Source organism: Neovison vison, chromosome 2 (assembly GCF_020171115.1).
Source record: "Neovison vison isolate M4711 chromosome 2, ASM_NN_V1, whole genome shotgun sequence".
Taxonomy (NCBI): Eukaryota; Metazoa; Chordata; class Mammalia; order Carnivora; family Mustelidae; genus Neogale; species Neogale vison.
Window position 1 is genome coordinate 3777831 of NC_058092.1, and position 22938 is coordinate 3800768.

At 59.5% G+C, this 22938-nt stretch overlaps 1 protein-coding gene across 8 annotated transcripts in view; it reads left to right on the forward strand.

Moving 5' to 3' along the window:
* KCNAB2 (potassium voltage-gated channel subfamily A regulatory beta subunit 2) overlaps window positions 1-22938 on the forward strand; it is an 80564-nt gene that overhangs the window by 32962 nt on the left and 24664 nt on the right. For 6 of the 8 annotated variants that reach the window (XM_044237006.1, XM_044237005.1, XM_044237004.1 and 3 more), the window contains 2 exons: window positions 21339-21382; window positions 22224-22261. In XM_044237006.1, the coding sequence (XP_044092941.1) occupies window positions 21339-21382; window positions 22224-22261 (82 nt within the window). Of the gene's footprint in view, window positions 1-15596; window positions 15809-21338; window positions 21383-22223; window positions 22262-22938 lie in introns of those variants that run through there. The other 2 variants (XM_044237001.1, XM_044237003.1) reach the window with 1 other exon arrangement.

Sequence of the window (22938 nt, forward strand, 5' to 3'; positions counted from 1 at the left end):
TGGTCATCTGGGCCCCGACTCAGCAGGCCTCAGAGGGTGAGGTCAGTCGGCATGTGGTCCCTCCCCTCGCAGGGCAGAGACGTTGGAGGTCCTGCCCTCCAGCAGCTCACGGACTGTCAGGGAGGCGAGACCCTGTATCTGTCCGCTCTTCCGGCGAACGGCGCGTAACAAACAACCCCCAGGCTCGGTTCCCTGCAACAGGAAGCGTGTGTTTCGTGCAGGCTGGGCTCGGCTGTTTGCTCTGAGCCGCAGGTGGGGCCCAGGTGTTCCTCCTCGGGTCTTCTTTGACCAGAGGCTGCTCCAGGCAAAAGCCCTGAAGGAAGAGCCGCCGCAGGTCGCACCCTGAAGGCCTACGGTTTGAAGCGGCGCGCGCAGGCCCTCCTGCTCGTACTTCCGGCCAAAGCAAGTCTCATGACCACGCCAGATGTAAGAGGGCGGGAGCATATAACCCCCCCACCCATAGAAGAACCTCAGGCAGGTGAGGCCAAGAAGGATAGAGGCCCTGGAAGCCTAGCCCTGACCTAGCCCAGGACCCCCAGGACTAATGATACCGGGAAGGCAGAACCCGTGGTGGGAGACATCCACACAGCTCTTGGCGTTCCGAGGAAGGAGCGCCCCTGGGGTCGTGACCCTGGAACGGGGCTCAGCACGGCTTCAGCCCAGAGTTCAGCCTCAAAGCATCTTCCAAAGCCGGGTCAGAACGTGTGCTGTGAGGAAGGGTCCCTGTGCCCCTTCCTGGAGGGAGTGGCAGTGTGGTGTTCAAATAGCAGGCTTCCAGAACCTTCCGGCCATTTATAGGTACTGACCGTATAGGTTATACCAATCTGGGGCACGTCTCCATAGAAGTGAGGAGGGACACCTGTCTACAGTGCTGAGGGCAGGTCTTGCCAGACCCCAGCCCCTTCCCCGGGAGTGGTGGTCACATCCTCTGAGGACCCCTGGCCCCATACTGCACAATGTGGTAGGAAGAGCTGTGAGCCCCGGGTCCTGGCCTTGGATAACCAACGCACGGCCGCCACTCCCCACCTGTGGCCCATGCCTCTGGCACTTGGGGCAGTGGAGGGCTGGTGGGGAGTGTGCCCACGGGAAGGGGCGGACCCCAGTCGGCGCCCCCTCCCACCCCCCGTGCCAGGAGTGGGCCTTGCCAGGCTGCACCGCGGAACTGCATTTCCCGGGCTTTTAGGGGAAGAGACGCTCGTGAATAATTCAGCCTCTCACTGAGCTAAAAACGCCCTAATAGACTAATGGACTCCCTGCCTCCAAGCTCGACCCTCATGGGGCGCGTCTCATTCACCAATTGCTTCTAACGTCCGACGGTGACACTTGCTAATGAAGCAGCCGCTGGGGCAGAGCCTTAGAGCATCTGGTGAGCCCTAGTCAACCAGGCTGTGTCCCTTTTAAGGAGCAGACGCCAGGAAGGCAGGTGAGTGGCCCCTCAGCTCCAGGAGTCCGGGGACGGCCGCCTTCTCAGGGTTGCTGCTGGGGGACCAGCAACATTCCTTCCGTTCCATCCCAGGAATGGAAGACACAGAGAGCCTGTATGGGGGGGTGCACTTGGCTGATCTGAAATTAGATGACCCTGTATATTTTTTCAAAACAGAAAACCTAAAAAAAAAAAAGAAGAAGCCGGGCCTAGGTAGCTACAAGGGGACAGCGGGAGGGAGGGGAGGGGTGGGCATTCTGCCGCTTGAGCGCGCTTGCCTCCCAGACCTGCCCCCTGGGGACCGTCCGTCTTCCCATCCTGGGGAGACCTGGGCGTCTGGCTTCACCACGAGGATTCAGCATTGTGGGGGCTTCCCGTGAATGACAGCGGAGTCGGGGGTGGGGGACTCATTGGGGCCTCGGTTCGCTGCCTGCTGTCCGGCCAGGTGGCTTTGCTTTGCCGTGATGCGCTGCCGTGCGCTTTCGAGCCGCACCCCAGAATGATGCAGCTTTCCCCTTGCATTCCCGCTTTCGGAACTTGCGCTGGTTTCTCGAAGACCGAGCCCCATGTCTCCGTGCAGAAGAGCCGTTCGGGATTCCTTCCGAACCTCACCTGTCAGGCTGTGGTGGCTTTCGGTAAACGCACCACGCAATTCAGAAACGCCAGGTGGTTGGCCCTTGGGGGAGGTCGAGGGCCCGGCTGACTTAATGAGGTCGATGCCTCCCGTGTCATGGTGTTCCGTGTTCATTCACGGGAATCCCCCCGAGCCCTCCCTCCACCAGAATCGATTTGCAAAATGTGGTCTACGGTGCCGGGGAGAACCTGGGTGTCTGTAACTCATTATGGCTATTGAGGAAGGGCTAGGTTTTCTTGAGATGGCGTGGGGGGCCGGATGGTAAGGAGGAGGAAGAACGCGAGGTCAAGGTCAATGTGCCCCTGAGCCCTGAAAAGCGAGGGGCCAGAGGCAGGAGCCCCGGCAGTGGGCCCTCCCTGTCTTCCCGAGGCCCCTTCTTCCAGCCACCCCAGCGGGTTCCAGTCACCCTGGGAGGAAACCAGGAATGATCCCCAGCATGAAGAAGTCCCGAGGGCCAGACTGTCCTCTCCCGTGGGCAGACCATCAGAGCACGTCTGTGCCTTCCGTGTCTGTCCTCCTTGGTGGGGTCTTGCCTCCCTGGAGGAGAGGAGGGACATTTCCCAGCTCTGCCCCCACAGTGAGCCCTCATGGGCACCAGTCCTCACCCTGCCACCCCAGCCAAGGCCACTATGCTTGTCCACACCCCACCTCTCTCAAAGTCCCCTGGCCAGAGCCAGTCTCGGCATCCGGGGGACACGCGCCGCCATGCCGCAGGTGACACCCACAGGCCCACACCCAAGGTTGCTCTGAGGTGTGCTGTAAGGAAAGGTCACAAGCAGAGGGGACCCAGGCCCCCACAGAAAGGGCACCCTCTAAATCCTGGCTGTACCGTGCCTGCCTGCACCCATCTCGTTAGGAATGCGTGGTCCGTGCAAGACCAGGGTCAGCCACCAATGCCGGCTTCCATGCTGTCCAGCCTTTCCTACTCATGTTCTGTATTGGCAGCACTCCCTGGTAGCCTTCAAGCCTGTGCTCCCCTGTGCCCACTCCGGGGGCCCACCCTGCCCTCTAGCCTCTGTCCTCTCCACCCCACTTTTCCTAATTGGTGTCCCAGCTGATGGCAGCCGCTTCCCTGCCCGAAGCCAGCTCCCAGCTGCACTGCCAGCCCCTGCCCAGGCTCGTCTGCACAGCTGGTCAATCAGCTTCTGCTCGTCCCACTTCACAGACAGGGAGACTGAGGCTCCAAGCCATCAGGGGCCTGCCTGGGTCGCACTGAGGAGGTGACAGACAGGGCTGCCCCTGTCCAGGATCTGGGTAGGAAGGCACACCGCCCTCCCAGCCCCAGGACCTTGGCTGGACTTCCAAAGCCAAACCAGACCAGGTTGCTTTTTGTGGCTAGTGTCTTGAAAGCTAATGGTTATTGATCTCGGCCTGGCTGGGAATGTGTGCGTCCGAGGTGGGTCCTGCTTTTCGGGAAGGACCGCTATAGCCCCAGCCTGCCAGGCTGCTCTTCTCTGAACGGGGACCCCAAGGGAAGCCAGAACTGGTCTGCCTTTGCCCCATGCAGGACGGGCCGCCGGCCACACCGCCACTTCTAAAGCCGCTGCCCGACGCTGCCCTGCCCCCGGCTATGCTTGAAGGCTGAGGGGCCAGCAGGAGGGGAGGGGAGATCTATGCTGCTGCCTGTGGGCCTCGATGGGCCTAAGATGACCCCCATCCTGGAGCCGTGAGCCTCTCCACCGCCTCCAGAGTGATTCTCCTGGACATGGGAATTTTTGTGCCTGGGACATCTCTACCTTCTTTAGCATCCCTGATCCCCTTAGTCCAAACCCTTGGGGGATGCCAGCCGTCCTGGACCCTGCAGACCCCCTCCTGGTGGCGCTGAGCCATGGCGAAGGGAAGTCCTGGCCCCAGAGGCCCCCACCTTGCCCCCTCAGCAGAAAGCAAGCTGCTTAGAGCCTCAGGCCAGAGTCAGGGAGGTGCTGTTGACACGTCAGGGAAGGCCAGTCTCTGCGGGGGGCACTGAGCCTCAGACGGGAAGGTCCTCACCCTCCTGGACCTGACCTCCAGGAGATCAGATGCAACGAACGAGACAATTAGAGAAGACTCTGTTAGGTCAGGAGAGGGTGCAGCCATGGAGGAAAATCGCAGCAGGAAAGGGCGTTGTGAAGTGTCGGAGTCCGGGGGGAGGGTCTCACCCAAGGAGGGGGCTAGCCCAGGGCAGCACCTCTGTCCTCAGGGACAGAGCCAAGGCCTCCGCAGCTGCCTCAGCTCCTGGGACAGCTTTCCCAGCCCCTCCCAGAGACGCTCGAACTTGCTGCCCCTTGGGGACCGTGTGCGTTTGTCCAGCCATGGGGACTGGGCTCCAGGATCCTGCTCTGCTGCTGACCTGGCAGCTCCCGTCCCACCTTCTGTCCTTGGGGATGATGCTGGGGCCGCCCTACGGGCATCTGAGCCAGGGCAGAGGGCTGTGGTCCAGTGTGCGGGGGCTCCCCAGGTTGTAGAGCACCCCTGACCCCTGCAGTTGTGTCCTTGCTGCCCACGGGTACTGCAGGACGTGGGTGCGGGGCCGCAGCTCCCTCGTCTCATGCACGCACGCACGTGCGTTAACACAGATGGTAGCTTCTCCCGCTTGCCCGGTGTTTTCTTTACTTCCATCTCCGAGGAATCGCCACATATCCGTCCACGGAGACCAGCCTCGCGGAAGTCTGCGCCAATTTCCGTTCTAGGGATGGACTCTCATTTCCGTAACCAGTTTCCCCACTGAGGGGCACCGGTGCTGTTTCTAGTTTCCGAGAGTGTGGTCCTCGCTCAGGAGGACGATTTAGCAGCGGTTCCTCCCATCTCAGCTTGGCCGTTTCCCTATGTGCACGGAACCTCTGTCCCTCTCTTGTCACCCCCCTCCTTACACACATCCCATTCCGTCTGTGGCAAAACGTGTGGCTTGTGACATATTCCGTTATCGTGGAGGATGGAGCCTATGGAATCTGCTGGTGCCGCGGTACTTTCTACTTTCTACGAGTCTGTGGCTAGGGTCTCCCTTTGTGCGTCTCGTGAACAAACGAATAGGGCCTTCCTCGGGCCGGCTCGTCCTGCGTCATCACCCCAGAGACAGCCCAGTACCTGCTTTGACCTTGGCAACACCGCCAGGGAGCGCTGACGCGGTGCCTTCGGCAGTGGGGGGCCGGGCTCTCTGCATGCTCTCTGCCCCTGTTTTCATTTGGAGCCCCTTTGAGTTTCTCCCGCCTGGAATGCAGCTTGGCCTGCGCTTGTCTCGGGGAGGCGAGGGCAGAGGATGGGGCTGAGCCAGATTCCCAGCCGGGCAGCTTCGAGGACAAGGACGGAGACTCTGGTGTCAGGAGGAGTTCGCTTCCCGGGGCCCAGCCGCGGGGGCCAAGACCTGCTGTGGCCGCTGTGGCCGGAGGACGTGTCTCTGCAGCACCCCTGCCCCGGGCACAGCCCCCCGGCGGGCACCCGGGCGGGGGGAGGGGCAGCGGCCCCGTCCCTAACTCATCGCCACTCCCCGCGTTTCCCGTCCGGACAGCGGCAGCCCCCGGGCCGGGCGGGACCATGTTGTCCATGACGTACAGCGAGAGCCTGAGGAGCGTGAGCAGCAGGTGTCACTCGGACTGGGCCCTGCACCCCGTGCGCCAGACGGACACGCTGGAGCTGCAGCGGCTGCGGGAGGTGCGGGCGGCCGCCCAGGCCAGGAACATGGAGAGCTTCCTGCGCATGCACGGCCTCTCCCTGGACGGCTGCACCGCCCGGCGCACGGGCATGAAGTACCGGTAAGAGCCGCGCCGGGGCCGAGCGGGACGACCAGGCAGGTGCCGCCGGAGGGTGGCTGGCGGGAGCGCGGCAAGTGACGGGACCGGACGCCGGGGTGGAGGGCGCGCGCTTACGGAGTCCGGCCACGCGGAAACGTGCGATGGGAAGTCAAAGTCTGTCCTCCCCGGCATCGTCCTGCCGCCTGCCGACCAGCACGGGGACCACTTTGATGTGCGCTCCACGGGAGCAGAGCGCGGTTTCTTGACAACGCTTTGCAGCAGGGGTTCAGTGCGGGGCTGTCCTTTGCCTTCTTGCGCCGTCGCTAGGACAGCTGAGTGACGGGGGCTGGCTAGACACGAATTCACGAAAAGGCCTCTCGGTTCGTCACCTCTGATAAGCTCGTCCTGGCGCCAGACCCGACGTCGGCCCGGGCTGGGTACGGTTGTGCTGGGGCGAGGACGTGTTCTGCTCTCGTCGCACCGTAAGCCGGACCGTCCTCACGGTTGGGGAGGCCGGTTTTCCGCAGGCGGCCTCCAAAATTAGCTGCCCGCCCCTGCACCGCGTCCTCAGCAAAGGCCCCTGTGTTCTCCAGGTGACGGGCGTGGAGGGCTCGCTCTGCTTGGAACTTCAGAAGGATGTTCTGTTTAGCGGGCAGGCCTTTGAAATCAGCATCTGGGGCAGCGCTCTGGTCGGCCCACTTTCTGGGCTGAGAGCCTCCGGGAGCGGCCGGAGAGCCCCAGAGCTGGCGCTTGCATCTCTCCATGGCAGGCGCTCCGGTTTCGTTCCTGTGTTAAATTTGAATTTCAAATAAACTTTTTTTTTTTTTTTTTTTTAGTGTAAGTATATCCCACACAATATTTGGGCCATACTTACTCTAAAACCTTGTTTCTCTGAAGTTCAGATATAATTGGTCATCCTGTCTTTGATGTGGCTTCCGTCTAACACAGGCTCTGGGGGTGGTCTGGTTGCTCTCTGGGGGGGAGAGCAGAGACCAGCCCAATGGCTTGAACAGGCCGCTGCGGACTCGAGTCTGGACCTGCGGCCCATTGTTTGTCTGATCCTGTGGTTGCCGTTTAAAGAAACAAGGCACTTCTGCTGTGAGTCCATTAGATGGCAGAATCCTTAAGGTTTTGCGCTCTGAATCCAGCTGTCGGGGGGACAGAGCATCAGCTGGTGGTTTGGCCCCAGCAGCTCCTAATTCTAGCGGAAATTTCTCAAGAGGGAGATGAGACTGGGGGCAGGGGTGGGGCGCCGGTCACTGATGCTTGTCATTAATTCAGCAGACGTTTATTAGGGGTCTTTTGGCTCCAGGGGCGCTGGGATGGCTCAGACGGTTGAGTGTCTGCCTTCGCCTCGGTTGCGTTCCTGGGGTCCTGGGATGGAGTCCCTTGTTGGTCCCCCTGCTCCGCAGGGCGTCTGCTTCTCGCCCTGCCCCTCCCCCACCCCGCTCGCTCACTCTCACTCTCAAATAAATAAGTAAAACCTTTAAAAAAGGGGAAGGCGGGTCTGTTGGGTCCAGATGCCACACAAACAAGATGGACAGGGCCCCCGCCCTCGTGGACGGTACATCCTCATTCAGGGAAGCAGAGAACAAGCAAGTAACCACCTAGGGAAGTAAGACAAGCCCGGCACAGCTGAGACCCCGACCCTCTGAAAGGGGGACATGTTAAGGTGCAGCATGGAACCTTCCAGGCCAAGGAGACAGGGGAACATCTGGCCAGCGTGGCTGGGCCAGCGCGAGGCAGGTGGAGGGCAATAGGGTGAGGCAGAGCGGCTTCCTCCCTGGAAGACACAAGCCCCCGCCGTGGTGGATACAGTTTGTGATGGCAGGTGCACCGGGGAGAGTCGTGTCCATGCGGAACCCCAGAATGCGGCCTTGTTTGGAAATAGGGTCATTGCGGATGGACCCCGTTAAGACGAGGCCCTCCTGCGGGAGCGTGGACCCCAACTCCGATGTCTGGCGCCATGGAAAGAAAGCCATATGACGCCGAGCGGGGATCAGGCCACATGACCGAGGAGGCAGAGAATAGACGTGATCACAAGTCTGGGGACACCTGCAGCCACCAGGAGCTGCAGAGGGGGCGGGGGTCCCCTGGAGCCTCCAGAGGGAGACCGCCCTGCCCACAGCTGGATCTCAGACTCCTGGCCTCCAGAACTCAGAGAGGATCTACTTCTAGTCTTTGAAGCCCCCCAGGTTGTGGTGCTCCATTTTGGGAGCCCCAGGAAGCTAACATGGGGTGGGGGAGACGGGGACCAATCGCTTATTCACCTGACACCCCGAGGAAAATCTGGGCCCCATCAGAAATGTGGGGAGCTAGCCAGGGGGCTAAGAACCCAGGGAAAACCCACTTCCTAGGGAGCAGAGGGGAACGGAAACCACAGCGCCTTTCACATTTGATGGGCCAAAGGGGGTCACACCCGCAAGGCCCCTTCTTTATCTGGCGGATTTCATCTTGCTGCCTCCAGGGGAGTTGCAGTTATCGGGAAAACAGGCCTCTGCGACTAATGCCCACAGTTATTAAAGATCCCAGATAAGTGCTGCCCCCCGGCCACCGTCCCCGCCAGCAGCGGGGCTGGACTTCCTTAAACTCCGTCTTAAATATTAATGTAAAAAAGATAATGCCTCCAGATACGCTCCTGCTCGGGGGAGCACGGGGACAGCGGTGCCCCAGGCCTGGGCGTTTTATCAGCTGAACTGAGCTCGCAGCTGGGGGAGAGGCTTTCCTGTTAACTTTCTCTGCTGCTTCTTCACTTTCCTCAACTTATGTGGTTTAAAAAAAAAAAAAATGCATCAAATCTTTAAATCCGCACAGTGCCTGCGTGAGCTCCCCTCCCTGCACCCATCCTGGGGATTAGCTGTGGGCGGGGGTCCAGAGATGTGGCCTCAGAGGAGGCAGCAGCTTTCCCAGCGGACTGGCTAGAGGCCCCAGACCCACGTGGCACCCACTGGACCCAGACCTTGGTTCGGTTCTGCTCCTCCCTGGCCCCCCCGCCAGGGTGCCAGGAATGGATCCCAAATCCCCTCGAGGCCACGTGGCCTTTCCCTGCTCTGATTTCGGCTGAGACCCTCTCCCCCCACTCAGGAGGCTCTGACCTTCTAGGTCTGGAAGTTGCCAAGCTCGTTCCCTCCTCAGGGCCCTTGCAAGGTCTGGTCCCCCCGATTTTCTCACGGCCGGCTCCCTCCCCTCTATCACATCCTGGTCCACAGAGAGACTTTCCCAAGCGCCTGGTCGAGCAAATGCGTCCCAGACCATCCTCAGTCCCACTGTTCTGTCCCCCTGCTGGCCCTATTACCTGCAGCCCCTAAGAGCAGAGCCTTCCTTGTTCGCAGCACTGAGAACATCCCAAGTCTCCATAGGTATGGGGTGGATGGTGTTGAATGGGCGTGGCCCTATCCCCCTTTCCAGAATATTCCCCTATAAAGTGTGTCTCATCCCTGCTGCTTCCTTGACAACAGGACTGGAGGCAACATCTGCGCCTCTAAGGCAGCCCAGTCAGGGAGGCTGGGGAGACCCTGGGCAGGGAGGCTTGGTCGTCCGCTTCTGGTGGGGGAGCCCGCCTGTGTGCCTGCGAGTTCTGACCATAGACCATGGGCTCTCACCACAAGCCGGCTCGACCACCAGACAGCATTTGGTTTGTGGCCAGGTTCACCGAGCAGACTCTGCCTAGCCGCTGGGTTGTTCACAGGGGATCCCTTACAGCTGAGGCATCAGAGAGGGCCTCCTGGAAGAGCTGAGAATCCAGCTGTGTCTCCGAGGACAGACGGGCAGGCGGATAGGTAGGCAGGACGACAGGTTGTCTCCGAGGACGGGTGGACAGGACAGGTGAAGGAGAACGAGCAGAGACCAGAGGGGGACGGTGTGTGGACCAGTCTCAGAGACTAAGTGGGGATGAGTCCCCCTTGTGAAAGGTCCCATATTGGTTTCCTGCACCTGCCACAACAAAGTACCACAAATGGGGGGGGGGCCTTGAAACAACAGACACGGAATCTGTCACAGCTCTGGAGGCCCAAAGTCTGCAATCCAGGTAAAGGGGCCCTGTTCCCTCCGAGAGCTCTAGGGTAGGAGCGTTCCCTGCCTGTCTCATCCAACTTCTGGGGGCTGCCAGCCAGCCCTGGCACCCCTCGGCTCACAGACGGGCTGCCGCAGCCTCTGCCTCCAGCTCCACATGGCTCTTTTCCCTCTATGCCTGTCTGTCCCCAAATCTCTCTCCTTATAAGGACACCAGTCATGGGATTTAGGGCCCTCTACTCCAGTGAGACCCCACCGTAACCTGACATCATCTACAAAGACCCTCCTTTCAAGTAAGTTCACAGTCACAGATAGACGAGTCAGGACTCAACATGTCTTCTTGGGGACACATTTCCACCCACAGTAGGTGCCAAGGGCTCGCTCCACTCCTTGAGCCTGCCCGAGCGAGGGTCAGTGCCCTGGGAGGAAGTCCGGCTCCCTGCGGTGCCTGATGACCTTCGGTGAGTCATCTGGCCTCTCTGTGTCTCCGTTTCCCCCTCTGGAAAGCGGAGACCGTGTGCACTTCCTCACGGAATTGTCCGGAGGGCTGTGTAAGGCAGTGACGTCGCTCGGAGCTCCAGGCGTGGCCGCTGGTGGGAGAGAAGCGTGGTCTTGGAGGCAGTCGCACTGGGAGGTGTAGCCCACGTCCCGTGTGGACAAGGAGCAGGTGTGGAAGGAAGGGAGGAGGAAACAGGAAGGAGGTGAGGTAGGCAGAGACCAGCCAGTCGTTCGGGAAGAGCTGCCCTGACAGGAACCGGGGCTGGGAGGACAGCAGGCGTGGGGTGTCTCGTGGGTCTCCGTGGAGGGCTGACCAGGACCACAGCATCAGCAGAGCGGCCCCCCATCATGGGGCAGAAGGGGCTGCGGCGATCTAATGCCCCCCACTGATGGGTTCTCTGTAACAGGTGTTTCCCCGGTCAGCCTGGCCTCAGGAATCAGGGGCCATGTCTGTGAGCAGTGTGGATCCCTAGGCCTCCACCCCAATATTAGGGGGGAACCCACCCCCAAGAGGCTCTTCTCCTTGGGCAAGGATGGGGACCAGGGTGGTTGGTTCTGTGCTGTCCATCTGGAAAGGCAGGGGTCAGCACAGCCCAATCAAATCCATACACAGCCCCAGGCAGCACCCTGGGCGGACCCCTGGCCCTTTAATCACCCTTTAATCCGAGGGTCGGAGACCAGGAGCTCCTCTGCGGGCGGGGACCCCAGCACCCTGCTCCCCTCCCAGGCTGCCGCCTCTGTGAATGAGGGCGGACCCAGCGTCAGCCTTCCCTACTCGATCTCTCTGTACCTCAGTTTCCTCGAGTGTGAGTGGACCATCACGGCATCCACCTGGCGGGGTGCGGTGGGACGCAGCTTGCAGCGGGAGCACAGTTTCCATGTGAGTCGCTGGCCCAGAAGTGCTCTGGAAGGTGCCACAAGCGCTTACTCTGGGCCAGCGCAGCTGCCCCGTACCAGGTGTCAACTAAGAAGTGAGAGGAGGAAAGTTGCTAATCGGCCACTGGTTGGCCTTTTCCCCACTCGAGGGCCATTAGCACTGGACGTGACTGGGGTGTGACATCCTGAAGGGACCCCCAGGAGGTCTTCAGCTCTTACCTCCCAGACGACACCTCCTCCAGAAGGCCACCAGTCTGCCACCCTTTGCTTAGAAATTCAGGGGCAGGACCTCCCATTCACTGGAGAAACCCTCAACTCATCAGCATCCACCCCCCTCCCCTGCGACAGGAAGTCACCTTTGGGGGCAAAACATGCTCCATTCGGGCAGCCTTGCTGATGCAGGGGAGGCGCCCCGGCCGCTGCGGGCGCAGTCGCTCATCTTCACTGTTTTTTTTTCCTTTAGATTTATTTATCTTATTTTAGAGAGAGAGCAAGCATGAGCGGGAGGGGCAGAGGAAGAGGGAGAGAGAATCTCAAGCAGACTCCATCCTTAGCCTGGAGCCTGATGTGGGGTTCGATCTCATGGACTGTGAGATCAGGACCTGAGCAGAAACCAAGAGTGGGGCGCTTAACCCACTGAGCCACCCAGGCGCCCCTCGTCCTCCCTCTGGAGTGAAGACTGTAGTCTGCACCTTAAAAGTCATCTCTACAACTTCTACTCCCGGCCTCGAGCCTTCCAGGGGCCTCGCTGTGGATGGGAGAGTGCCCTTCGCCTCCCACATGAGCCTGTCCCCATCTCGGAGGAACCGGCCTGGCTGGGCCGACGCTTTCCTGTCTCTCCTGCCCTCCCGGATGGCTGGGCCGGAAGCTTCTCTTCCAAGAAGCTCTCTGTAGCGGCATTCTGCGGACAAAGAGGAGAGCTTTAAATTGGGGGGGGGGGGCTTGTCTCTGAGGAGTCCCAGCTGGAACTAGCTGTTTTGTTGTAACAACAGCAGCTACTAGAGAGGCTGAAAACCCAGAAAACTGGGAGTTCTGACGTCAATATTCACATCCCTCGTTTCCGGGATACGTAACAATGGGGTGGAGCGAGGACTAGCTCCGGACTAGCGCAGGACCCCGCTCAGTCCTACCAGCGTCTGGGAGGGGTGCTCCTTGCCACCAGGAACCAGCAACTGGTTTCTCGCACCATGGTGTGTCGCTGGGTAGAACGTAGTTGGTGGCATCTGGAGGAGGGAAAGGTTACTGGTGCTTGGGGGACTAGCTTCACCCTGCACATATTATCAGAGCGCGAGGAGGACTTCCAAGCCAGAGAAACAGGAAGGGCGCTCTCGCGGGGAAGTACGAGAGTACGGCCCAGGGGCTTTTGAGGCAGATGACTTTTTTTTTGGCAACAGTTTTATTGAGATGTAGTTCATATACCGTACAGATGCTTAAAGTGTACAATTCAATGAATTTAGTATGTTCATAGAGTTGTGCGAAAGTCAGCACAATCAATTTTAGAACATTTTAATCTCTCCAAAAGGAAGCCCTACACCCACATGAGCCATCCCTCCCCAACTCCTCACTCAACCTCAAAGCTACTTACTGTCTAAATGGATTTGCCTCTTCTGAACACTTCATGCAAACAGAATCCTATAACATGTTGCCTTCTGTGACTGGCTTGTCTCACTTAGCGTAACATTTTCAAGGTCCGTCCGCGTCAGAGCATGTGTTTCTTATTTTTTTCCTTCGTATGGCTAATAACATGATATTGTGTAGATGGACCATATTTTGTTTTTCCATCATCAGTGGATGGACCTTTTGGTTGTATCACTTCAGGGCTATGATGAATAATACTGCTCTGGACGTTTGTGTTTAAGATTTTTGTGTGGGCGTATGTTTTCAGTTCTCTGGGCACATACCTAGGAGTGGAATTGCTGGGCTGTACGGTGAAGCAGATGATGTTTGACACATTGTGGCGACTAAGTCTCTCTGAGTCTTACTTAACCTGGAGCTGCTTAAGGCACACTGTCTGAGGAGGCCCTGGGGAGTAGTAAGATGCCAGATCTGGTCGTTTGCCAGAGCACAGAGAAATGAATTATCTAAGGAAGAATGAAGCAGGAGAACGCCACCTCCGCTAGAGCAGGTGCACAGCCCCACTAGAAGCTCTTGATAAAAAAACAAGCTTCCCAGACCCAACCCCACAGTTGCTGAGTCTGTAGGTCAGCATGAGACCTAGGAATCTGCAACTGTAGCAAGTCCCCACCCCCCACCGCCCTCGCAGCATCCGGGTCAGACAGCTGAGCAACCTTGCCCTAGACCATTAGCTCATGAGCCCTGGAAGGAGTGGAGGCAGTCTCTGTCCTCTGCAGCCTCTTTGGAGGCCTGTGGGCTTCCTAAAGGCCAGAGCCCAACTCGGGGAAGGGCTCAGCTGCTGAGTAGGGTCAGCACTATAGGCTGCCCTTCTACCTTTCAGCCCATACCACTCGAGAGGGGCAGGGAGGGCCAGGCAGGCCTGTGCTTATGTGGGCAGGTAAATGAAGAAGGCAGCGCTGAGCCTCTGGGTCCTGAGGCGCCCCCAGTGGCATCTGAAGGTGGTGTCTGTGACCTGCCAGGGCGCCCTTGGCAAAGGCTCTGTCCTTGGGTCCGGGTATCGCAGTCAGGAGGTGTCTCCTGCTGCTATGGCAGGCCCAGGGAGGTCCGAAGGGGTACAGTTACCGATGAAGAGGTGGGGGTAGAGCCGGCCTATACTGACTCCCAACTCCAAAAATCCTTCACGCTGTGGGATCACAGGAGTCCGTGCCATTTGTGATCTGACCATGCTCCGTGATCTGCGTCAGACACAGAGAACACTGAGGTCTGGAGAGGAAGTCACTTGCCCTAGGCTGCGCAGCTCAGAAGCAGAGAGGCCAGGAGAGGAACAAGATTTCATCCTCAACATCCGTGTCAAAAAGGCAGGGCCAGGGCTGAGAGCAAGTTTGGGTGCCCTCCATCCTGAACATCTTTGGGTGGATTCTTCTCTGGGTCCTGTCAGAGTAGAGGGTGGACCGCCAGCTGGTGCAGAACGGCCCTGTGGGTCCAAGCTGGGAGAGAGAGCATCTTCTTGGACCATGCCCCTCGTTTTGTCAGTGGAGGCCCAGAGAGGGCAAGCCACCTGCCTGTGATCACACAGCAAATTCGCTGCAGAACCTGAACAAGACCCTACCACCTGCTCTCTTCCTTTCTCTCTGCCCCTCTCTTGTGGCAAGAAAGAAGCTGAAGAGTAGCTTTGGCCAGGGCTCACCTTGCGGGGCAAGGGCGGCACACTCAGGGTCCGGGCCAAAGCCAGCCCCTCCTGCCACTGGGGGCATCTCCTGGGGGTTTGAAGACACCCCATGAGCTTTGTTCCGGGAGGAGAGCCTTGCCCCCAGCTTTAGCCGGAGCCCATGAGTGTGGGCAAGGAGGACGGGGCAGCAGGGGAAGGTGTCTTTCCTCATTCGTTCATTCACGCCTCCGCTCCAGAAGTATTTACTACGTGCGTGCTGGGAGCTAAGGACGGGGGTGCTAGAACGTCTCTGGTCTCTGGCTCACGACCCCCAGCTTTCTCTCCTCGGGCTGTCTGCGTTACACCATCTAGACAGAGCGATCTGTTCGCCACATTCCGGGTGATTCGGCTTCTGCTTGTGCTGAAACCTAGTGGAAGCCCCACATCGCTGGGTGCGAGCCGCAAGCAGCTAGAGTTGGCCGCGGCCGCCTGTCGCCTGTCTGATGAGTCCCGGCTGTCAGCCTGGAGCAGCCGGAGCCAGCCTCCCGGGGATCAGCCCAGGGCGGACGGCTGTGCATCCCGTGTCATTAATAATGAATCGCTGGATGGCTCCTGCACTTCTCACCGGTCACCTAATTGACTCGGTGGGAGCCCCGACAGCCCGGGGTGCACAGAGCCAGGAGTTGGGCTCTGGGAAGCCTGGAAAAGCAGCTGCTCCCCGGTCCCCCCCCCCCACCCCACCCTCGGCAGCAGCCTGCTCAGCCCCCAGGCTCTCATCCTGTCGGGAGGTGCCCTCCCCTCTCCCTCGGAGGACAGCGATGTCACGCGGAGGTCGGGAGTAACTGGCAGCCCGGCCGGGCCGAACACGGGGACGCTGCCGGGCTGGGGGCTCGGACAGCCGGAGCCACGCCAGGGTGAGGGCAGGGGAAGGACCTGCCAAGCCAGAGAAAGACGTGAGGGGAGAGGAAATGGCTCCCCCCTCCCCACCTGGATTGCCGGGTGCCCTCCGATGAGGTCTTTGCTAGCAGGATTCTGGACATTTGATTCCCTTCCCTTGGACACCGCGCCAGGTTTTTCTGTCGTTGCTTTGAGAGATCCTCGCCCCTAAAGGAACGCCTCGCAGCTTCCTGGCTTTCTGAGATAAAGTCTTGTCCTGGGAGAAGGAGGGCTTCTGGAGGCCTGGAAGGAGGGGGACGCGGCCCGGAGCGGGCACCCGGCACCGGCATGCAGGTGTCCTTTGTGTGCTCGGAGCACAGCCTCAAGGGCCGGGGCACCGAGGAGCGGCTGGGCCGGCCCGCGGCCAGCAGCCCCAGCCTGGGCTCCCGTGGCCGCTTCCGCGCCGTGGCCATGGTGGCCCGGAGCCTGGGACATCTGTCCACGCAGAGCCTCCCGTGCGCCGGAGACGCCAGCGTGAAACAGCCGGGGATGAAATATAGGTACGGGGCCCCGGGGGGCTTCAGGGGTTCAGGCTGCCCCCCATCACCCGCCTCAGAGAGGGCCAGGAAAATCTGCAAATCCGTGGTCAGATGTGGGCACTTGGCATCCTGAGAAGCCGGGCAGGCTTGGGGGGCTCCTAGCGCTTCTCAGACCGGATGAGAAATACTGTCAGGGCTCAGGCTAGCCCCAAGTTTCTTTCTTCACCACCGCAGGGTGAGGGGGTTGCAGGGGGACAGGAAGGTGCTTGATGGCTTCTCTTCCTTCTGCCCGTTTGTTTCCTTTGATGGGGCTTGTGCGGGGGGTGGTATTGGTAATAATAACCAAGCCACCCACGGAGGACCCTGGGATGCTTTCTCTTCCTGGGAACCCCCGGCACTGGCCACAGGACCCCAGAAGATGCCCCGTGGGTGGTCTTTGCAGTAAGGGTATCACGACAGTCATTGGTTTGATACTCAGGGAGCATTGAGTGAACCATGTGATGAATTAATTTTCCCTGCCGGACCTGAGCTAGACCCCCAGCCTGGGCTCCTCCACGGGCAGGACTATGACTCCGCAGGGCACAGAGCAGCATCGGGACGTCCCTGCTGGTGACTGAGCCCCAGCTGTCCCATGTGCCTCTGCCTGGGCTCTGTCCACCACCAGGCTCCAGCCTCCCTCGCCGTGGCTTGTATGTGCCGGGGATGTCAGCAGCAGGGACCGTCCTCCTGCTCCCCACATGCACCCCTTGCCCCATCCTGGGCCTTGCTCAGATGTGCAGCAGGTGCCCCCGGCTAGAAGAGGACAGTCCCAGCTTTGTACAAAAGACCCCTGGGGGCAGGGGCATAGGGCAGCTGTCTTGGGGGGTCTGGCCTTTCTCAGCCCTTCACCCTTTCTAGAAGGATGCTCCTGGGAATGATGTTCTTAGAGTAAACAGTCCGTGTCAGCTGGACCCGGAGAGTCACACAGGCTCAGAAGGAGCCATGGAAGATTCTAGCTGTATTTGAGGACAGTGTCTGGGATTCTAGCTGGCGGTGCGGCCAACTCAGAAAGTATTGAGAGGCTCACTCCGACACCCAGAGGTAGAGCTTATACCTCCCCAAACTGGTGCCCAAAGTCGGACCACACGTGAAAGAACCGTGTGGAGTCCCGGGCCGCGTGGTAGGGAATTTGGGGAAAAGTCGGAGTCCTTCTGCCTCTCTGCCTGTACCCCCTCCTTCCTTGGGTCCTCGGGGGTGTTTGATTCTCTTGTATGAGCCTCTGGAGGAAAAGCTTGGGTTTGAGGACGCTCCAGAATGGACTTCTCTCGTCTAGAAGCCCTGCTAGCTTGTGTCTTGTGTTAAGTGGGAATCCAAAGCTAAGGGTAAACACTGTATTTCAGGTTAGATACCTGTTACCTGCTGCTATTTTTAAGTCAATCCCGGGATCGTTAACGGAGCTAATGTAAGTGAGACCATTTCTAAAAAAACCTGAAGTGCCACTTAATGGAAAGTCCGGGTATTAACATGATTTCCGGCCGAGGATCCTATGGCCCGTTCAGGAGTAAATCTTGAAGAGCCTGGGTGCTGGAGATAACACTGCGCGTGTGTGTGTGTCTGTGTGTGTCTGCGTGTGTTTGCTCGTGGGCTCGTGTGTGCATGCATTTGCACAAATGTGTGTGTGCACTTGTTTGTGCAAGAGGCCAGGAGGGTGAGACGGACAGTAAGGGGAGACGCTCCTTAGGCTGGGGATTTGCAGCGTGAGGCGCCGGGTTCAGATCCCAGCCTCAGTGCTCCCTAACTGGGGGGTCCATCTGTCCTTGTGTGTGCCCCGCGGAGCGTTGCTCGACAGCATGGGGGAGGAAGGCGGCTTCATACACCTGCAGGAAGTGTGGTTTCACAGAGGCTGGAGTGGGAGCCGGAATCCCAACCATGGGGTGCCCATGTGAGTACAGGCTGCCTGCCTTATAGCTGGGTGCCCGCCCCATGGGGTGCCCCGTAGTGACCGTCCCGGGGCCACAGCTAGGATGCAGATGGGGGCCGCAGGGGGCCTGACTGCTCGTTACCCCCACTCCGACCATCTCCTTAGGAAGCTGGCCAGCAGGTGCCTCCAGCCACACCCTTTGGTGTTGAGGGAACTAAAGGTGGGTGGCCAGAGTGCCACATTCTCACTGGGGGGCCCGAGAGGGGCTCATTCGGTGTGGGAAAAGCGCAATGCCAAGTCCTGTGGATAAGGGGAGGGGCCAACATTCCGCCCCAAGGGCCTGGCGCCCATGCGAGGGCTTCTCGCCCCCCCAGTTACCCAGCAAACACCCCCTAGACCCTGCTGGCCGCTACCATCTGAGGCCGAAGACCTAGAAGCCCGGGCCTGTCGTAGGGAGCCTGGAGACCGGGAGCGGGACGGACCTGTCAACGGGTCACCACGCCCCCATTTTAACGGCCGCCCCGCAAACACCCCATCTCCCACACTCATCCCACCCGCTCATTAGGACCACGTTGCTCTGTCACCGGCTCAACGTGTTGTCCTCCACCACGTGGCTGAATTTAAAGGCCTTGGACTCTTTTTAAAGGGTCAGTAATTCTTGGGGTCCGCAGTGCGGTGTCAAGGGGTGAGGGCACCTGGTGACTGATATCCTGGGCATCGGTGCTGTCCTCCGGCAGAGGTTAAACCCATGAGTCCTCCTTAGCATTTTTCCAGATGGCAGGAGAGACACGAGGCCAATCCGTGGAGGCCAGCATCGCTTGGGTTTAGAGAGTTAGCCAACTGCTTTGTCATTAGGTCAACTGAATTAGGGGAGAAAACTGTAGGAGACGATGTTCAATGTTCGAGTCTTGGGAGTTTCAAGGGGCAGCGCGTCCCCAGCCCCGGTCCAGAAGAGGCGGACTTGGTGGCCCTCCCCACCCCCACGGAGCAGCCATATTTATAAAGCATTTTGCCTGGAGATACCCTGTCCCTTCTCATTCCTTCTCCCGAGGACTGCCAGCGGATGGCAGAACTAATACCGTCATTTTATCGGGGAGACAACTTGAGCGGGGTAATTACAGCATCACGCGCTGCCCTAGTTTTGTTAAATTACTCCCGTGGGCAGTGGGCGGGGAAGCAGCTGGAGAGCTGAATGTCCTGGGTCCTGGCCCATTCTGGTGGGCAAGGGGTGCCAGGCGCCCCTTTCAGCTACAGACCCAGGCGAGCTCAGTTCTATGCTCTCATCTGTCTGTCGCTAAAGCCACTCATCCCCCCACCCCACCCCGAACACTCAGCGCGTGCACGCATCTGGCTCCACACTGGTGAAAGGGACTTTCAGGAGGATGTACCTAAAACATAGCCTTCCACAGAGCCTGGCCAGGAAACTCCTTCCCACGGTCACTAGTGGGAGTTTTGCCGAGTCAGGAGCTCAGCTTCCCTTCCAGCACCTGCATTTATGGAGACCAGCGGCCCGAGGCCCTGGGAGCGCCCGGGCATTGCACACAGGGTCCAGTGGTCTTCGTGTCCTGCACATTTCCAGGGAATGGGTCCACAGCCTTTATCAGTTTCTCAAAGGGGCTGTGACCCCAAGCAGTGAGGAACTACTGATCAGAATCTTGGATCCCTTGTTTCTTCCAGGCTGCTTGCAAGCAAGGCTCTGATTTTTCGGCCACAGCTACTTTCTAGCTAACGGGGGGACGATCACCTGCACTGCTGAGCAGGCCTGGCCCGATGCACGGTCTATAGATGACACGGTGGTGCCTTTCTTCCTTGTATAAAAAAACACGACTTTTTAATTCCGGTTTATGTATAGACAACAAAACAAAAATTAACTTTCTGCTTAGACGCAACATCAAGTGCGATCCGAAGTTCATCAGAAAAGCTTTACGTCACGTCTTCGACGGCTCAGCCCTTACATTTTGCGCATGGTGGATTTTAACTCTCTCACGGCCAATCGGAAGCTAAACCAGGAATGTTCTGAGTATGTTCCCACAGGCTTGTACAGAGGCGATAGCACTGTGCAAGCTTACAACGTGATAATGTATTGCCTTCCTTTCCGGCAGCCGCAAACCCAAGTTGCCCTGGGTCGGATCAAACGAGCCGTGGGCTGAAAGCACCATCAGATTATTTCGCTGATTTTTAGGGGAGAAGAACAGGGGAGGCTTCCGTTTTTTCAACTCGGTAGCTTTGCAAAGCTCTTTGATTTGCCTGTTGCTTCTCGCGTGAGGACAAGGCAGGGTCAGCGTCCTGTGTCACCCGGTCACCTGTTACCTCGTTTCACCCTTGCGGCCGGCCCCAGGAGCCCGTTCTCCAGAGGGGTACAGGGGCAGCAGGTGACATCACGCACCCAGGGTTTCAGCTGTGGCTTCAGAGGCTCTGCTCGAGCGGCTGCCCTCCCTGACAGGTACCAGCAGCTGTTCTGAACTTGCGTCGGGAAAATTCCATGGCTCCCTGCAGGAACAGTGGGCTGGCAGCCGGGCCGGTTTCAATGGGAAATTTGAGAAGAGACCTGGGCCTTCTAGAACTATTTTAAATTTGGTGACTCAAACCGTTTACAAGTTTGTTACATCCCCTCCCCACCCCTTGTGACCGCCTGTGACATGGGCAGGGTCCTCGGGTCTGGGAAGCAGGAAACCAAGGCTTCAGAGGGTCCGAGGGGGCCAGGTTTGGGTAGAGAAACTGAGGACACAGGGAAACACTGAAGCCCTCAGGGAAGGGTTTGCGGCTGGGGTTCAGCCTCTGAGTCCGTCACAACTCTCTGACTTTCCACTGCCTGGCTGGGTGTTGCACCCTGGGCTGGTCCCAGGACCAGGATGCTGGCCGTGGGGGTGCCCCGAGGGGAGTGGACTCCCACCCTGCCCATGGACCTCACCACGTGAGCAGCTCACAGCCTGCCTCCACCGTGAGTGGGGAAAGGGGCGCGCCCTCATGGACTCCTGGCCAGTGGGCTCCTGGCCCTTCGGCTCCTGGGCAGGTCCAATGTGCTCTTGTGTAAAATGGGAATGTGGGGAAAAGGAAGGCCCCTGACCCACAGAGCAGTGGGAGGTGGAGGACGTGATGCTTGAGGACCTTCCGGCCTGTGGCTGCTCCTGCGGGCCCCCAGCCAGCCTGTGCCAGGACAAACAGGCCAGGACAGGTGGCCATCCCAGTCCTCAGCAGAGCACAGCCACCCTCCGTGACCTCCTAAGGACATTAGTGATGGCTGTGGCCCCTTCACGTGGACCCTGGGATCTTCATCCGGCAGGTACCTCCGCAGGCCCGTGACGACCAGATACCACCAGGCCTCAATCAGCCCATTCCTCTGATCGCTTTCGAGGTGGCTCTCCCGGCCCCACTGTGGTGGGCCACAGCGTGGCCTGGCCATGTGGCCATGCTCTGGCATGGGTATGGCAGGCGGGGGGACGGACAGTTGGCTCTTTATGCCTAAAGGCCAGTGAGCCACAGGCCTCTCTCCAGAGGATCCCTTGCCTTCAGAGTCTCAAAAGATACATGGTCTGAAGGGGGGGTTCAGGCTGGGGGTTGGGCTTTGGGAACAGCAGAGGGGGCGTGGCTGTGCTTGGCTGGCAGGTCCTGTCCCTGTCACCGAGAACTCATACCAAGTTTGTTTTCCAGGAACTTGGGCAAGTCGGGCCTGCGGGTCTCCTGCCTGGGGCTCGGTGAGTGTGGGGGCTCCCTTGGTCCAGTGCCATCCAGGGATGCCAGGGCTTTGGGAGGGCTGAAGGGGCCAGCCCTGGGGGCAGGGTTGGGAGCCAGGATTAGGGGGATGGTGAGGCTCAGTTGCCACGGCAACCAGGAGGTTGGGGGGGTGCCTCAGGAGAGGGACAGGGGAGACGAGAAGAGTACAGGTGCCTTGTGCACCCACAGACCCTGCCTCACACCAGAAAATCAGAGAAGGCCCCTGGCCCCAGGTGTGTCCGGAGAGCATCTTCTCTCCTTGCGAGACTGAGACCTCATAGAGGGCAGATGGCTTGTGCCCTTTTATCTAGGCTTTCCCCAGATGTGAGCTCTGTTCCCAGAATACACTGTCCCTCCCCCTCCCTGGTACCCACAGTACGCTCCCGACACACCCCTGAACACAGACACACGCACACACACACACGCACACACACGTGCCACCCAGCAAGCGCGAGGGCGTGGCTGTCAGACTGGCCCGGTTTCGGGGGGGCATCCCTCGTCCTGCTCCCTGGGGCAGGTCACCAGAGTAGGAGCCCATGGGCTTGAGCCCCAACAAGCATTTCAAAGACCTGCAGTCCTTTGCCTCTCCGGGCACTTCCTGTCCCCCGGTTTGGTGTCCCTAAGAGAGGGAGACTTGCCCTTGCCTTGAAGGCCTAGTGTCCCCACGTGCTGAGGACGGGCTCACTGCAGAGCGAGTGGCATGGTGGCCTGTGGCTGTCCCCCAGGCCCTGCAGCCCGAGGGCAGAGCACCCTGGGTGTGGGGGCAGGATGGCAAGCTCCCTGGAGAGGTTCTCTGACTTGAGCCCATGTGTCTCCTTCCAGGAACATGGGTGACCTTCGGAGGCCAGATCACCGATGAGGTAAGACGGGGCTCCCGCAGGCCGCAGGTCCCAGCAGAGGCTGGCCACGGTGGGCACCTGGCTGAGTCCGCCGCGTGGACCACCGGGCCAGCGCTCACAGTGGCCACTGCAGCCTCCCTCGTGCCGCCGCTCAAGGGTGCCATGGCCCTCTGGGTCAGCAGGAAGGGTGAGGGGAGCCACAGCAGCATTAAAAGATGCCAAATCCGGTGCCTGCCCTCTGCAGCTGGGTGCCTTGGGGCGTCTGTGATCCCCAAAAGGCCCAGAATCTCAGGTTCCTCACCTGCACAGCATCCAGTCCCCACTAGCCAGGAGAGTCCAGGGGCTCCTCTTCTCCCAAGTACACAGCTGCGCGTCTGTCTAAGCTGCTCGGGCAGAGTACCCCACGGGATCCACCACTTCAGCCCGCATCTGCTGGGGTCTTTAGAAAGCAGAGTCTGCGAATACCCAGCCCCCGCCGTCCCCCGCCCTGCCCCCGCCCATTTCCTCTCGCTGTTGTTTCAGCCTGTGCTCACCAGCCTGGTGCGCTCCCTGGGGCTCCTCTCTGCCCGCTGTGAGCAGGTGCCCCCAGCGTCTGTCAGGGAAGGGCCTGCGCACCCCCAGGCTGGGCACACTTCTGGGCAGCAGAGTGATTCTCTGGGAAGGGAGGGCAGTGGCGTCTGAGAGCACTGGACATCTGC